Source organism: Dryobates pubescens, chromosome 15 (assembly GCF_014839835.1).
Source record: "Dryobates pubescens isolate bDryPub1 chromosome 15, bDryPub1.pri, whole genome shotgun sequence".
NCBI lineage: Eukaryota > Metazoa > Chordata > Aves > Piciformes > Picidae > Dryobates > Dryobates pubescens.
Window position 1 is genome coordinate 11,076,416 of NC_071626.1, and position 15,731 is coordinate 11,092,146.

A 15,731-nucleotide genomic window follows, 5' to 3' on the forward strand; every position below is an offset into this window, starting at 1 on the left:
TATTGGGGAGGCAGAGAATTGAGGCAGAAAGGGAACCACTAGAGCACTGAGCCAGATGCAACAACTGGACTCATACAAAGCCAAAGTGATCTGCAACGATGCAGGAACAAGTCTCCATTGATTGCCATACTGATAAGCTCATTAGTTTTCTTTTATATTGGGTAAAAGGAATCACATTCTATATCCCTTTTCACATATAGACTGAAGCTTGATGGCTCAACAGAGATAACTGAAATGTTTTAGCATTCTTTTTAGAGGCTTTTTGTAATACCTTGTAAGGTGAAAAATATGGGTATGGAAAATATATATAGCATATTTGAATGTGGTGTCTCTATGTGTCTGCAAGCAGAAAGAAATGACAAAACTGTTCAAAAAGTCTTAGTATGTCTTTGCTAACTTTTGATGCAAGTTTTATCTAAACTGGGTGGTACTCCATTAGAAGAACCATAAAAAGTTCAAAGAGTATGATAAGGATAAGCTGAGATAATTCAGATAATTCAGTTTGTAAATCTTGGCGATCTATATGGATGGAAACAGTGGAGCTTTTCTCTTGAAGGATCTGCAGAACTTATGCAAAAAATTTTAAAGGAGAGGTTTATGTAACTGAGGGTATGATTTTTATTCATCCTCAGTTGCCACAGATATAAATAATGAAATTATTATGCATGTGACTCCCAGCTATGAATGTTAAATCTGTGTAAGTTTGAGTATTTGTTGTCTGAGTGACAAATGTCTCTACCCTTTTCTATTCATGGATTGCACAATGAAGTGACTCAGATTGTCCAGCAAAGTGCTCCATGCCTGAAGGAATTTTCTTGGTTTACATGCAAGCTAATTGATTAAATCACCTCTTTGACAAGCCCAGTAGTACTGGTTAAGTACTGGTTAACTGCATAAGGAAGCAGAAGAAATGGAAAGTATTGACTGCAAGGACTAGATGCTATATATTTGCACTATATATGCATACCATAGTATATATAAATGATAATATGAATGCTATATAATTTTGGGGTTTCTATAGCCTGAGCAATTTCACCACAGATGGGCCTAGACAGTTGTTTTCCATCTCTTCTTCCTAGCAATGGTACATTCATTGCTTTCTTTCACAATACAGATCTGGCTATGAGTATAAGTGCTGTGGCACTGCTGGATCTGCACTGGGTTTTCCCCTCAGGTGCATCTGAAAAGCCAGTGCTGAAATGCCTCAAAGGCAGTATGTCACCCAATGATCTGCATCCCAAGCACTTGAGCACCCCTCCCAACACTTTACACTACCCTCTGCTTATCCCCTAAATGAAATTAGTGATAGATTTAACCTGGGACGCCCCAAATAGTCTGGGACATGATTACTGGAGAGACCACTCCCTGTGTGAGTGATACTGCTGAAGGTGGTAGCAATTGGCTCTCTCCAGCCTCACAGATCTTCCCTTTAAAAGAAGCAGTTGTGGCTGCAGCCCTAGCCTTGTGGTCTGGTACAGCAAGTCTTCTCTTCAGCCTTTGGAGGAGAGGTATGGTAACCAATATGTTGTGATTAGTCTTTGTTGTGGAGTGGTATTGTTGGGAAAAGCTACATCTGGCTAAATCTGGCTTAATTTTGAGATTTTAAATCATAAGAGCTATACATGTGTTGAAGACACATTTCCTTCCAGTACTTTGTTTTCATTCTCCACATGAAATTATAGAAAGAATTTGTGTCAGCTAAGAAGAAAATCTTCATCTTGCTAAGAGGCAAAGGCTCTTGAAATTTACACTAAAAGTAAGTCAATGTTAGCTCATGAATTTGTAGTTTGCTTAAATCATGATCATGACTGTTGTGAGTGAACGCAGAGGGCTTCTCAAAGTTGTGGCTAAGATATTAATAAATGGTGCCTGAAGTGGAGCTTTCTATGTCTGTGACTAAATGAGCTGATCAGTTTTTCCAAAGTGCTAAGGCCAGTAACAACTGCTGAACTACCAAGAGGCACTGAGAGCTCCGTACATTGGGGGGGAGAGGGGGAAGCTCCTTATTTCACTAACCAGAGGAAAATAAAACAAAATTATGGACTGAAAATTCAAAGCCATTTCCCTTGCAGCAGGATTTATCCAGAAGGATGTAGCCCAAGTGCTTTCTTTACTCCCTAGGACAGCAAATAGGCTGACTTTTCTCCTCTACCCCAGGGAGCTCCATTTCTCCAACAGGCTGTGCAGAACAGGTCCTCTCTTCTGTGGCTGTGGAGCTTTTCACTTTTTCCATTCTGGAGGGAAAGCTGATGTCAGAATGGCTCACTGCAGGAAGGGAAAAGGGAGTACAGCCACCACATGACATAAAATGAACTTCTACTATCATTATAACTATTTATTAACAGGTCCTGTAAAAAACAAGGAAGATGGTGAAGATCTGCTGTTATCTCCTCCTCTTAAGTTTGCTTAGTGGGCAACTCAGTGCCAACCCTGGAGTCAAAGTGAGGATCACTCGGAAGGGTTTGGAATATGGTATGTATGATGTTTTCAGAACCTGGTGGTGGTATTGCATTCAGTTCTTGCATGACAGACATCTTGGGAAATAACAGCAGTGGAAGGAAATTACCTGACCACAGGCTATAAAGAAAAGGCAAGCATAAGAGCACAATATAGCAGATCCAGTAAGCTACTTGACAGCATTGTACATCATATTGAGGTTCATTTGATTTCAGATATGGAATCAGGAGTTTCAACTCTTGCCATGACTAGAAATGAGATCTGAAATAACACTGTGGGATCACAAATTAGATATCCCCTTTCTGACTCTGTGCTCATACTGTCTCCTATGCTAGAAGCATGTAACTACAAACTATATCAAAGGCAGCTGAACTGATCATTGTTTTTCTACAAGCCAAGGAGATTGGGCTGGAAATCCTGAAGCAGAATATGGTGAAAGAGCGTTTTCCTGATTTGAGTGGCTATGAGAAATATGGGCTTGGTAATGTCAAATACAATATCTCAAGGTAAGTATTCTCTCCAGGGGCAATTTGTGTTTGACTTGAAATTTGAATCTTCTTTTGTGTTCACCCTTAGCTGTGAAATAGAAACTTCTCCTTTTCTTCTCTCCCTCTTATCTTCCTCACCCTCTAGGATACACATCACTGCTATTGAATTCCCCAGTGCCTCCATCTCCCTCATACCAGGGACTGGGATAAAACTGGTGATTGGAAATGCTTCTCTAGCCATCGATATGAACTGGAACATAAGGACCTGGATATTGTATGTACTGCCTCTGGGCTTTTTCTTGTTGGAAATTATAAAAATACAAAGTTTAGCTTTCCTTGCAACCTCTTCATGGAAAAGGTGCTCTTTAACAGCTTGTAGCAGTAACCTAGGAGTACAAACTGGTCTTTCTCAACAGGGCTGCTGGCCCCTGAGCACTAATAAAGAGCCTATGGCTGAGAAGCCTTTCTGTGAAGGGTAAGGGATTGATGCAGTGGCAGAGTGATGTCATTGTCCAGCCTGCCAGCTAATGACATGTTAGCAAAACTGTAGTATGATAGATCACAATCCAGTATAATAAACCCTCCCAGTGCAGCTACACTGCTAGAAACCCTGTGCTGTGCCTTCAAGAGACACAGTTCAAGACCTGATGGAAAATGGACAAGAAAATGACAATCTCTTCAGAGCAATCCCATAGTTTCCTAGTCCCAGAAGAAAGAAACCCCTCTCCTCTTCCTCAAAGCTCATGTTACCTGTATTGCTAAACTGACTGAATTACAGCAGTCTCTGATCTGCACTTGTGGCCTACAGACCCCCTTTTAGGCTTTTCATAGCAAGCTATGAACATCGTCCAAAACAGCACAACTTCACCATATTGGACCTGGTCTTGAGCATGGGCTGCCAAACCCCTAGGAGAGGTGGGGAGGAGGGCATTCCATATCCTGACACAGGTTTGCATTGACCCTTATCATACCTACAGGCTAGATCCCAGTACAGCTCTCTTGCCCTATCGTGTATCAGGAGTATTCCAGTTCCCACTGCAGTGGGCACAGGTCTAGGAAACAGAACAAAATACTTTCCAATAGTGAATTACCTGCTTTCCCAAATCCATCATTTTCCAAAACTCCTATCTGGAAATCTATGTGGAACACTTATTCTTTGCAGGCATATTGGAATCTGTTTTCATTATGAACAATGAAGTAAAAAGTATTCGGATCAACAACTTCAGTGAACAGAAAAGAGTCTGTTTAAGAATTAATGCTTTGAATATTCCTTAAAAATAAGGGGGGGGGAGCTCAGTTATTTATTTTTACTTTATGCAGCAAAGACAGTGGAAGAAGCACAGTTTACATTTCAAAGGTGTTTGTTACTGCAATCTTTTCAACAACCCTGGATAATACAGGTCATGCATCAGTATCACTTACCAGCTGCCGGACAACTTCTGGTGACATAGACATCAAGTTGAATGGAAAAAGTGGGTAAGTGGAAAAGATCTGTATATATTCTGGGAGAAAAGAACTGTCAATGAATGACATAGAGATAAGTTCACAAAATAGGACACCCAGAATTGCTTTTAGGCATCTGTAGGCACCACAACTGAGAATCAGTGCCCACTCCAGTGTTTAAACTGGCCAAATTTGACCACTTTGTATTTGTGCACACTGTAACTTGAGGATAAAGTCAGCATCAAACAATCCCTTCAGCACTCAGTCTTCTCAAATACTGCTCTAATATTCAGCTCTAGGTAGAAGTGCTCATACTGTGCTTCAAGTGCTCCTAATCACAGTGCTATAAAAACTGAACAGAACCCTGTTGCATTTCTGGTTAAAACTTTGTGTAGCATTGTTTCAGTGTTTTCTTGTATTTCTCTCACTGTCTGGAAAAAACTCTGGCTTTGGGCTGATTTGTTTGATTGGTTTTTACTTATTGGAAGGTCCTAACTCAGAGACTACTAATGTATTCTGTGTTTGTATATACATGATGGCAATAATATGAAGAACTCCTTATTCATGAAGTCTAATCTACCACAGATAATTGCTTAGATGCCTAGTGGTAAAATTATCTCTTTTTAAATGGTGTCTCTCTGATAGTTGTTGCATTTCAGAAAGCTCCCTTGTGCATTAGAATATCACACTCAGAGGCCATTAAAGTCATGTTCTGCACAGATATCTTATTTCCTGTTAATGGCTGTAGTACTTGACCCATGAATTGCTTTATTCCTTGCCTCTAGCTTCCTGCATAACTTCTTTATCAAGTATCTGAAGAAACCCATTCACAGGAGCTTGGTCACGAATGTAAGCTTCTCAAATTGTTTAGGGGAGGGGTTTAAAGAGTATGGTTTTCACAAGTTAGTGCTGTAAACTTGGGAAAAGAAGAACTAGAAAAATAATATTCTATTATTCAGTCCTATTCTGGTCTGATCAACACAGTCAGCATTCTGCCAGCCAGAAACACTTCCACATAAAGTGCAAAGATCAAGGCCAAGATATTGAGTAGTCCACAGCTAGGTTCAACCAGGGCAGCAGCAGGGCTGAAAAATGTAGTCATTTCCCTATGCCAGTGCAGAATGCCTCTCATTGTGTCCCTGAAAGCATCCTGGGTTTGGGGTTATTTTTATACTTAGGAGATAAAACATGTATTGAGTGATGCACAGAAACACTGCAGTACATCACCTGAGGGTATGACATATTTAAGCTTCATCATATGAAAGAGGTGAGTAGTTCTGAGAACCTGTCGATGGCCTCTGTGAGGGGACAGAGCTTGAGATGGCTGTGATTCTGCCCCAGGACTGGTATCTCTCCTTTGAGACCAATGCAAGCTCTCTCTCACCTTTTTGTGCTGTTAAGGCTGTGGTTTTGTCACCCCCATCTGGCTGTCCTTGACAACTGCTCACTTTGCTGTCTAAAAACAGTTCTGACCTAGGATGTGCTTACATTACACCAAGTAGGAACCTTGGGGAACCAGTTAGCTAAAGAAAGGTTAAGTTAGGCATTTTCATAAACATGCTGTAACATGTGTCACACAAGCAGAAAGGTTTGCTATCACACAGGAAAGAGGTGCTTGCAGGTCTATGCTAATCAGGCCATAACTTGAACGTGCTTTTATGCAGTCATGTCCCAACATCAGATCTGGGATCCAGCTGATCAATGAAGACCTCCAATCACTGAATGGTGAGTCATTAGTGATATCTTTTTGTTATGCTTTCTCCTCTTCAGTGAAATTCTGCAGCTTTCTTAACAGCAGCTGCTCAGCAAAACCTCCGTGAGCAGTATCAGACCCTCTGATCTGTCTGTTACCTTGCTTACTTGACCACAGTTAAATAAAGGATGTAGTACTTGGACAGAAAAGACTATTTCCAAGAAGTCAAGAACTTGGGAGCTATTTTCAATTTGCAAATGTGGCAGTGTGCGTTTCTGTTGTCTGAAATGCCACTTAGAGGACACACAGCACTAATGCTAAGACAATTTCCCCTTCTTTCTCATGCTCTGAGTCCTCCTGCACACACAGCAATTTACCAACTGAAGCCTGCTCTCCCAGCCTGCCTAGAAATTTAAGTAAACCTTGCTTATCTATCAGACTTGTCAAAGGCAAAATGAAAAGCTGTAAAAAAACTTCCCACTTTTAACCATTTTGGATTAGGTTTGCAGGTGTCTGAGACACCCAAAATGTTGGACAGATACCATGTGCAAAGCACAAGTACCTAAGCAGATCAGGCTCCAACCTTTCTGGGAAGGTATTTGCAAACTAGAGACACTCTGAATGCTCTCAGAACTGCTTGACAAAAAATCCAAACACCTCCTTATACCCCAGAGCATTGGCGTGGCCATTTCCTTTAGGTGTTTGGGTTGGTTTTGTGTGTGTGTGTTTGTTTGGGGATTGGTTTGGGTTTGGTTTGGGTTTGTTAGACCACAATGGAAAAGACACTGGGCAAACTAAAGAAGGTGCTTTAAAGCAAGTGCCAGTAAAAATATCAAGCCTTAGGTCAGAATGCACATTAGGAGGTCCTTGGTTGCATTATTCCCTATGCTCTGGAATAATCTGTGTCATTTTCTTTCAGGAACTTAGTTTTAAATATATTAAAAAAAAATACTTTCTGTGCTTTTTGTAATATTGGTATTTTGCCTTATCAATCACCCTTACAGTCCTGATGCCAATTGATGATTTGGCCAATGTAGACTACTCCTTAAATAGCTTTCCAGCAGTCTTCCAACCATTCATTGACCTGGACTTAAAGGTAATTTCCTGTAGAGCTATTGGCTGAAATGCTATGGGGTTTATTATTTCTACATGAGCATGGTTGCTGTTTGGGACATTGAGACAACAGATATTTCAAAGCACTATTGCATTTGTTACTGCATTTGTTGTAGAATTTATTATTTAAAAGCCACATCTTTTTTCAATTAATTGCTGATGAGTTCTAGCAAAGAGAAAGTAATAAAAGCTGAGTAAGTAAGTTAGAAGAACAAAAGAGGAAGGGAAAGGAAAGATAAAAGGTATTCAACTTCATCTTTGTCTGTTGATTAATATCTGGGACTTCTTTGTTCAGTCATTCATGGGAAGATTTCTACACATTGCACTAACTTAGATGAGGCTGCTGTTAGATGCGACAGCAAGACTATAAAAGCAAGAATTAAGCCTCTGGCAGTGAGTGGGAAGACAGAAGACCCTTAAAACATGGGAGACTAAGGAGTGCTGCTGAGGTTGAAGACCTGAAAGTTTTTCAAACAAAGGAAGAAATCTCCTTGTGTATTGAAATTAAAATCAGACTGATTCCTAATTCTAGAATAACTCAGTTGTCATTCTGTGTGAGGTGATTTGGTTGAAGGTAAGAGACAACGGGGAAACAAGAAGCAGGAACACTAAGGCAGGACCAATCTGTACAGTAGACCCTGGTCTCAGCATTCCAGCATTCTGTTAAGCTCTTCTAGGTATTGTAGCAAATAGATTATAAGCAAGAATTTGAGGTAGACTAAAGAGGTAATGCCATGCCTGTTTACAAGGCTTGTCTCCCACGTTAAGATGTGTCATGGGGGAACAATACGAGCAAGTGACTCTTAAATCCAGCAGGTGAGGATTGAATGGGAAGGTCATGGGCAAAGCAACTCAGCACTTTGTTTTTATAGTCTTCAAAAGGCAACAAAAAATTTATACATAGATGGGGAGAAGCTGAGAAAACAAAGACACACACAAAAAACCAACCAACATTTCAGATTAAATAGAAAGGGGGAAATAATAGAAGAGATGTAAAAACAAATCTTAATCTCCAAGTACATTCCTCACTTCAGATCAGTTTTACCTTTTCATTTCATCTGGATGCACTTGAAAGCACTAGATCTGCAAGCTTTGACTAATATGGGTAGTGTAAAAGACAACATAGGTGGTTTTAGGATTGTCTGACATAACTCTCTCTCTCATAGACATTCTTTTGACTGCACAAGTTACCAGCTTGGTTCTGAGCAGACTAAGGTGCTGATTCTGACTTAGAAAGACCTCTGGTTTTAAGATCCATCTTATAATAGAGACCACTGGATAGCTCTAAGTAGCAGTTCTCATATTCAAATTCCTACAGATGGGGAAAGGAGAAAGTTTTTCAATCAGGTGGAGCCTTAGTCATGCTCTTCATGCAATGTGTAGACATTTGCTTTAGAAGCTTTGTTTTCTAAAGTGGTAAACTGTCTTCAGTACTGGTCAGCATCTCAAAAGATAGATTTCAGATGTTATCTGTGAAGGTGTCAAATCTCTAGAACTTGTGTTCACTACCTGCTTGAAAGCAGCAAGGCCTCAGGATGTGCCACAAAGCCTATGTACTCATTTGTTTGCCAAATTAATTGCTACCTTTTCCCCTGCTGTATTCATTTTCTGCAGTAATTTTAAAGTGTTTTACTCTCTGACAATCACTTTCAGGGGACAGTCTACCCATCTGGAAACCATACTGGCCTTTCCTGTGTGGCAGCTCCCTTTGTTATCCCAGACCAAAGTGATTCCATGCTCTACCTTGCCTTCTCTGAGCATTTCTTTCAGACCTCCTCATTTGCTTACTACACTGCAGGGGCCTTCAACATCACCATTGCAGAGGAGGTGAGTAAGATGCAGAGGAATGGGGCCAGAGAGGCAAAACATCACATGAGACAGGGCTTTGACCTGCCAGTTGTCAGTACATGGCATAAAAGCTTCTAAGTATAAAGGTGCTAAGTGGCCTGTGAAGTCCTAAGATAGTAGATCAGAAACACTAAGGTACTGCTATGCTCTTTTATTATGCTCTATACAGATGCTTCAAGCCACAGGCAGGGTGCCTAGTTCCACTGAACAAGGCACCAAACACTGGCAGAAAGGCTATTGTAGACCTGAGGCATATACTTTTCTGAGATGGGCAAAGGATTCCCTCTGCAGAATTTAGCCTCAGCATCTGTTTTCTAAGGAGTCTTTGTGGGCTGTGGGGGCCATGGAAGCCAAACACATGTGAAAGCACAATAGCTGTGGCTTGGAGGGCAGCAGACTTGGCTAGAATGTCTCCAGAAGGTTCAATAAGTCCCAAAATTGTTTTGGTTTTTTTACTTTTCTTGGTGTTTTGTTGTTTGTTTTTCCCTCTCCAGACTTGCAGCTATTTTAATATAAGCACAGAGATATTTGGAAGTATCATTCCTGAGGTGAGTATCATTATTTACACAAACTCTTAAGAAACCACCCAGTGTGGGTGTCAGACACCTCACTACTAGTATGTCCTAAAGGTTTGTAGGGTAAACAGGGCTCTTGCACTATAGAAATGGGCACATGTATACCTCATAACAGCAAAGGAGATGGGACTTGTCACCTCCCACCCCAAAATGAGCTGAATGATTTGCAAACTTGGCCCATAATCTTGCACATCAACCTTTACTCTGGGAACTGTGCCCAAGCTACAGCTGTTCCCACCTAAAACCAGCTTTAATCAGGAAAAGGCTTCCAGTCATGAGTCCTGCTTTGAGAGACTTTTGGGAGGGCCTCCACCCAGAAATAACAACTTTCTCCTGTCCAAACCTGCATAATTGTTTTTGCTCCACTGCTGGGCTGTGACTGACTAGCAGAAAGATCTTACCTGAAGACCTGGGAAGGGACTATATTGGGCACATGCAGGAAACATAGCTAACAAATGAGCAGGAAATATTACATCTATGGAACAGACAAGGCAGATGCACAGGATTTCCATTTATTTTAGGGAGAGGAGATGAATATAACAGGGCAGAGACTTTAAGCACCACCAGGTTTTGCTGACAGAATGAGAAACCAAAAATGGGCATAAGAGACCCCAGGTTGTGAATTCTGAGGCTCAATGAAACTGAACTCATGGTCTGAAGAACTTCACATTTTGTTTGCTTCCCAGATGGCACTAAGCTCTCCTTTAGAAACCTAATTATGCTTCAAGGGCAGTCATCATATGATCTTGTCTCTAAGATGTCATGATTGCTGATGCTAATATTACACCTCCTCTGTTCTAAGTAATGAATGTGGGAGGCCTACTCTTGCTCTTCAGGCAACTGGACAGAGTGAGGCTTCTCTGAGGAGAGTACAGAGCAAGAAAGGTTTGCTCCATCTCATGAGACGGATCAATCTCAAAGTGAATGACTCCTGAAATCTTTTATTGTGTGACTTAAATGTCACATTCATGTGTCATTCCTTTCCTGTGCTCACAAATGAGTGCTTAATGTCTCTCAAAGTGATAAAGGAGAAATTCTATTCCTAGAGTGGAAGGAACTTTTCACTGCATTGCTGATGTGCCTAAGACTGGTAATTAATCCCCACAGAAAAAGTCTACTTCCTGCTTGCTTGAAAGAATGTTAACAGCTGTCCATAACCTAGTCTTAAGGAAGTGCTTCAAAATGATTGCTACATGAATAAGAATATGCAATATTCTGATCTGGCTTACAAGAAAAGCCTTTTTCTGTCTGTTTTTTCCCCTGGAATCTTACAGGTAGGAGAATATTCAGTTACGCCCTACCCAGTGATGCTGAAACTAATGGCTACTGAAATACCTATCATCAGCTTACAGCAAGATTCCTTCACAGTAGAGATTCAGGGCTCCATGGAGGTGTTTGCTGTTCTGCCAGACTCAACCACCCAGTCCTTGTTCACAATGAATGTGGTAAGTACAACAAACAAGGTGACATTTAACTGGGTGTTAAATGTTTGTTCATTCCTTCTGTTAAAACTCTGTACAAGAAACAAAGTGCCAGGTTCCTAGTACTTAAACATGCAGATTCCTCTTGGTCACAGGTGGTGGCCATGTGGCCTCACATGTGACCTACAGGACATTTCCATGGCAAAACCCATTTTTCTATAGCTGGACAAAAATCCAAACATATAGTGACTCTAACCAGAGTTTTGTTCTCTGGAATGACAGTTCTGCAGGCATGAATCATGCCTCTTGGCAACTTGTTAATTTAACTGAAAATGTCTTTGACTAGGGCAATCTCATTACCCCCATTTCAGCTCTTGTCAGTGCCACTCAGAGCAGACATTTACTGTATGAAGAGTGGCATGTGCCATGGGCTAGGGAGAAAGTTGCATCTCCGTGAAACAGCTTCTATACATAACTTGGAAGATAGTATTTCTGTATTTGTGACACACACAGCAAGAGTCCATGGGGTTTTGTCTGCCAACTCATGTTTTCTTTTTTCTGCAGGCAGCCAACACCAGCATCTCTCCAAACATATTTGACCATAAACTGATGGGCTCACTGTGTTTGAATAGGTAACTCAGCATGGGCTGGAAAGAATTTGCAGCCATTTGGGAGCGTTAGCCCTCCCAACATTAGCAGTTTGAGCACATGATCAGATAACAATAACTTAATGAATGTCTTTCTCTGGTGAGTTCCTATGCATTAGATGCTCTAACCTTCTGTATGACTGTACTTGTACAGTTTAGAGGACTCAGAAAGCCTTTCTGGAACAACTGCCACAGTTCCCAAGGACTGTGGCTTGCTGCAGGGCAGTGGTCTCATTGGACTTCTCTGCTCTTGACATTATTTACCCCTCTGAGCTAGCTAAATGAAGTGTTCATGGCAGTTACGATGACCATGAATCATTTAAGAGCTTCTCTCATCCTTTTCCAGCTGGCAAGATACAACTGCTTTCTACCTCACCTGTGCCAGTAGCAAAGTGCAAAGGGGCCCATGACTCAAAGAACCTGGATTTCTGCAGTTCCCCTACACTAATGTTCTTGCAGCAGAGATTCCCCAGCTAAGGCACTGCAGCTCCCAAGGGCCAGAAAGCTGGAAACCAGAGACTTGGGAGTTCAGGCATCTAACATATCACAATTTTAGAGAAAGCAGCTCTGTGTATTAGGACTACACTGGGAATTGAAACATTGGTTTCACAAAAGTCCCTTGGGCAAAGAACATGCAGAGTTTGTCAGGGCAAAAAGACCAGTACATGACTAGAGTAACATGTGTTTACCCCTTCTAGTGACTCATCTTGTTTCACTTCCTTCCCTCAGGCTCCAGTTCTCCCTAGCCCATTCCAATGTTGGCTTTTTTGAGGTAAGTGGATAGTTTAAGCACATAGGAAATGCAAACCAGGAATATCAGTGATATCAAAGCCAAAGAGTAAGCAGCTAAATTTTATTTGGATTTCTATATAATTTGCCTTCATTCTTGGGTGGCTGCTTTCCTGTCTTCTGTCAGCCATCTCTCTGCTGTGGCCTTAAAAGTACATCCTTCAGGGCAAGTTAGTGCTCTGAAAATATGATATTTTGTAGTTTCCCTCATTGATGTATTATACTTCATCAGTAAGCAGAGAAACCTCTTGAATCCTAACAGTGAAATGCACAGCAGCAACCTAAACTGCAGCAGCAGACAGAGCAATGTGCTAAGAGATGATACAGAGAACCAAGGCAGAGCCACTCCATGTGGTGCACTGGTGCTCATCACAGATGCTCAGAATGACTGCATGGAATTGTAGCCAAAATGCTGGTCTCAGCTTGCCTAAGATAGTGTAGTTGTAGCCTTGCAGAGGAAAACCCTACCTCTGCAGAGAGTCATTTAATTCTGAGTATAATCAATGAGGTCTGAGTAGCTAAGGAGAAAGGATTAAAACTGTTCTGGTCTTTGCTACTGTGATAAATTATCTCCCAATTAAAGGAAGCAGACTGGTTTTAATGACATCCAAGCATTATCACACCCATGTGCATTTCTACATCTTACTTCTTTTGCATCATTCAAAATGCCTAAGATCCAAAGGCCATTTTCTCTTATGACTCTTCAGGGCCAAATAAGACTTGCAAGTTGAACATGAACCTAGCTCCATCCAGGACTAGGGCATGACAGTTTCTGTTGCTATCAGGAAGGCTAACTTGGTTTTCTTGTCTGTGGCAGATCTCGCTTCTGGAGAACATCCTGTCTTACATTTTACAGACTGAAGTCATTCCATCAGCTAATGGTAAAGCTGTGTTTCACTGTGTCAGCTGAAAGTTTCCAGCAGAGTGGGCTGTTCTAGGAATTCCAACTGACTTTCTGCTTAAGTTTCCAGTTCCTATTAACTTGAGTGAAAAATGACCATCAGCCAGTAAGCAGTGGAAGGGGGAAACTGATCTGTGAGGGGTGTAACTCTGCCCTCTCACTGACACTGTTCTGTAAAAAGGGCTTGGGAATTCATAACTCCTCTGCCTTTGCCTCACTCAAGGTAGCCCCAATGCTTCAGTGAGTTCCTAGTCTACACACCTGCCTGAGGCCACAGTGTGTGAAATGTATTCCCCTTTGTCAGACCAGCACAGGGCTTTTGCCGGTCATAAATTTTCTTTAAGGCCCTGGAGAGAGACACAGCTTTGTCCTAGCCCTCTGTAGTGGGATGAACTTTGCCTTCCTTAATTAATGGAAGCAGGCTCTAACAATGTGAGAGCTGTATTAATCCCTGGGGTCACTAGGAAGAAATAACTGAGTACATAGTGTTCATGTAATGAACATGAAATGCCTTGGTTAGCAACACTCTGGCAGGAGAAAAGCATCTGTACCTCTCTTCTCCCATTTGTAAATGGGCATTGCATCAACCTCTTGGAGCTGCTTGTGAAGCCTAAGGTGTGTAAATGACCTCAAAATCTCTGCATAAACAGGGTTATCAAAGAGCAGGTGTTTATTCTTTCCAGTGCATACCTAAACCATTATGTTTGTCCTGCTGCTTTTTTTAAGCTAAACTGTCAAAAGGATTCCCTCTTCCCAGCCTGGCCAATGTTACCCTGATGAGACCTCACATTACGATTGCACAGGTGAGATTTTGACACACCCATCAAAAAGTTATTCCTTTGATCTTTTTTTGGCTAGGCACTTATTCACTTTCTGTCTGTATCAGAACCTTTCTGGATTTGGGTTAGTTAAGCAGTAACAAGCTCTTTAAAATTAGTTTCAAATCAGATCTGCTATAATGTTAAAATCCTGTTAGAAACAAATTTATCCTGTTGGTTTTTTGAGAAGAAAGGCTAGAACTGCATTAGAGCCAGAACCATGGAGTGATCAAATGCACAGCTTGTTCAGACTTTAAAGTTGCAATGAACTGTGAAAACAGGTTTATCAGAGTTTGTAATCCACAGCCCTTCAGTGACTGTTTTTCTCTCCACAGGGGTACATGTTGATTTCTTCTGATATCCACTACAAACGCTAAAGAGGAGAACATTTGTTAAGCGTGAACTTCAAATCAGCAATGCTTCTCTGAAGGCTAAAAACTGTCTAGTTCTCCTGAAATGTGTGACTTGAACTCTGACAAGAGCAATGTCATTCTGGCTGGGTACGAGGGACAGTGTGGGGTGGCAAAAAAAGCCGGTGATTCCATCATCGGGTGTAAAAAAATATCCGTCTGTATAATGGTAGTACCAAGCAGACCCAGAAGAGAACACATGACACAGGCTTGGCATCATTTATTCTGGAGTTCAACTGATGCAAAAATGTTTTGAAGATAAATGCCTTTATTGAACTACAGTCTTGTCTATACACTTCCAGAAAGCTGCTGCAGTCTCTAAAAAGAAAGAAAAGTACATTTTCAAAACGCTGCTAGGGCAGGCATGCCTGCTGATGTTTCTACTGTAGTGACCTTAAATAATTTCCTTCTGACCATGATGCACTGAGGATGAAGTGAGCCCTCTCCAGAACCAATCAGACTATCCCAGTTGCTCTGGGAACTAAGATCTCAGCAGTGTCTTAACTAAACTTTAAACATAAATCTTAACAAAGATGCAGAAGCAGTTCAGAAAGAGACAAAGTGGCACTGTTATTGCTTTGATAGTCACGCTGCCCTATGGCTCTTCAAATCCTTGTCTGTCACATCTCCTGTTTATCATTGCTCAGTTAGGTTAGATACATTTAACTCCTTGAGTGTTGCTGTGTAGTTCTTACAAGTCTAATCTTCCACTGTTGTCGCTATTTCTCTGGATTGAAGTACTTACAGTACTTCTTACTGCATTTTGGTATGTTGTCTTACCCTCTTTGTTTCTCCCCTTTATTAGTTGGCAAATCTGAACAGAGTTCTGCAGAGGGTTATGCCTGCCCTGCAATGCTTGGGTGTTGTTCTTTGGCCAAGCCTAAACAGGCTCAGGCTTCCCCAGCTGGTAGCAACAGAAGAGAGGATGCCATGTCTTGCTATGTTCTGCTGCTTTTGTGAGGCCCAGACCCTGGAACAAAGCCTCATCCACCTGGCATGCTGCCCATACCATCACCATCCCCATGCCTCTCATTCTTCAACAGGAGCCCTTTTCAAGCCGAGATGCTACAGCAAAAGGCTGTTTTGCTCAGGCTAACAAATAGAACTGAGGTGCAGGCAGTGTTTGCT

General features: G+C 41.4%; 1 protein-coding gene across 1 annotated transcript; it reads left to right on the forward strand.

Annotated features, from left to right (window-relative positions):
- Positions 1–2,366: 2,366 nt before the first annotated feature.
- On the forward strand, positions 2,367–14,617 carry LOC104305201 (BPI fold-containing family C protein). Its single transcript, XM_009906026.2, has 15 exons — positions 2,367–2,472; positions 2,852–2,963; positions 3,091–3,219; positions 4,266–4,421; positions 5,174–5,237; positions 6,053–6,113; positions 7,086–7,177; positions 8,848–9,021; positions 9,537–9,590; positions 10,892–11,062; positions 11,603–11,670; positions 12,415–12,457; positions 13,292–13,355; positions 14,102–14,178; positions 14,529–14,617. Exons 1-15 carry the CDS (start codon positions 2,367–2,369, stop codon positions 14,568–14,570), a joined length of 1,413 nt encoding a protein of 470 aa, XP_009904328.1. The 3' UTR covers positions 14,571–14,617.
- Positions 14,618–15,731: the final 1,114 nt, after the last annotated feature.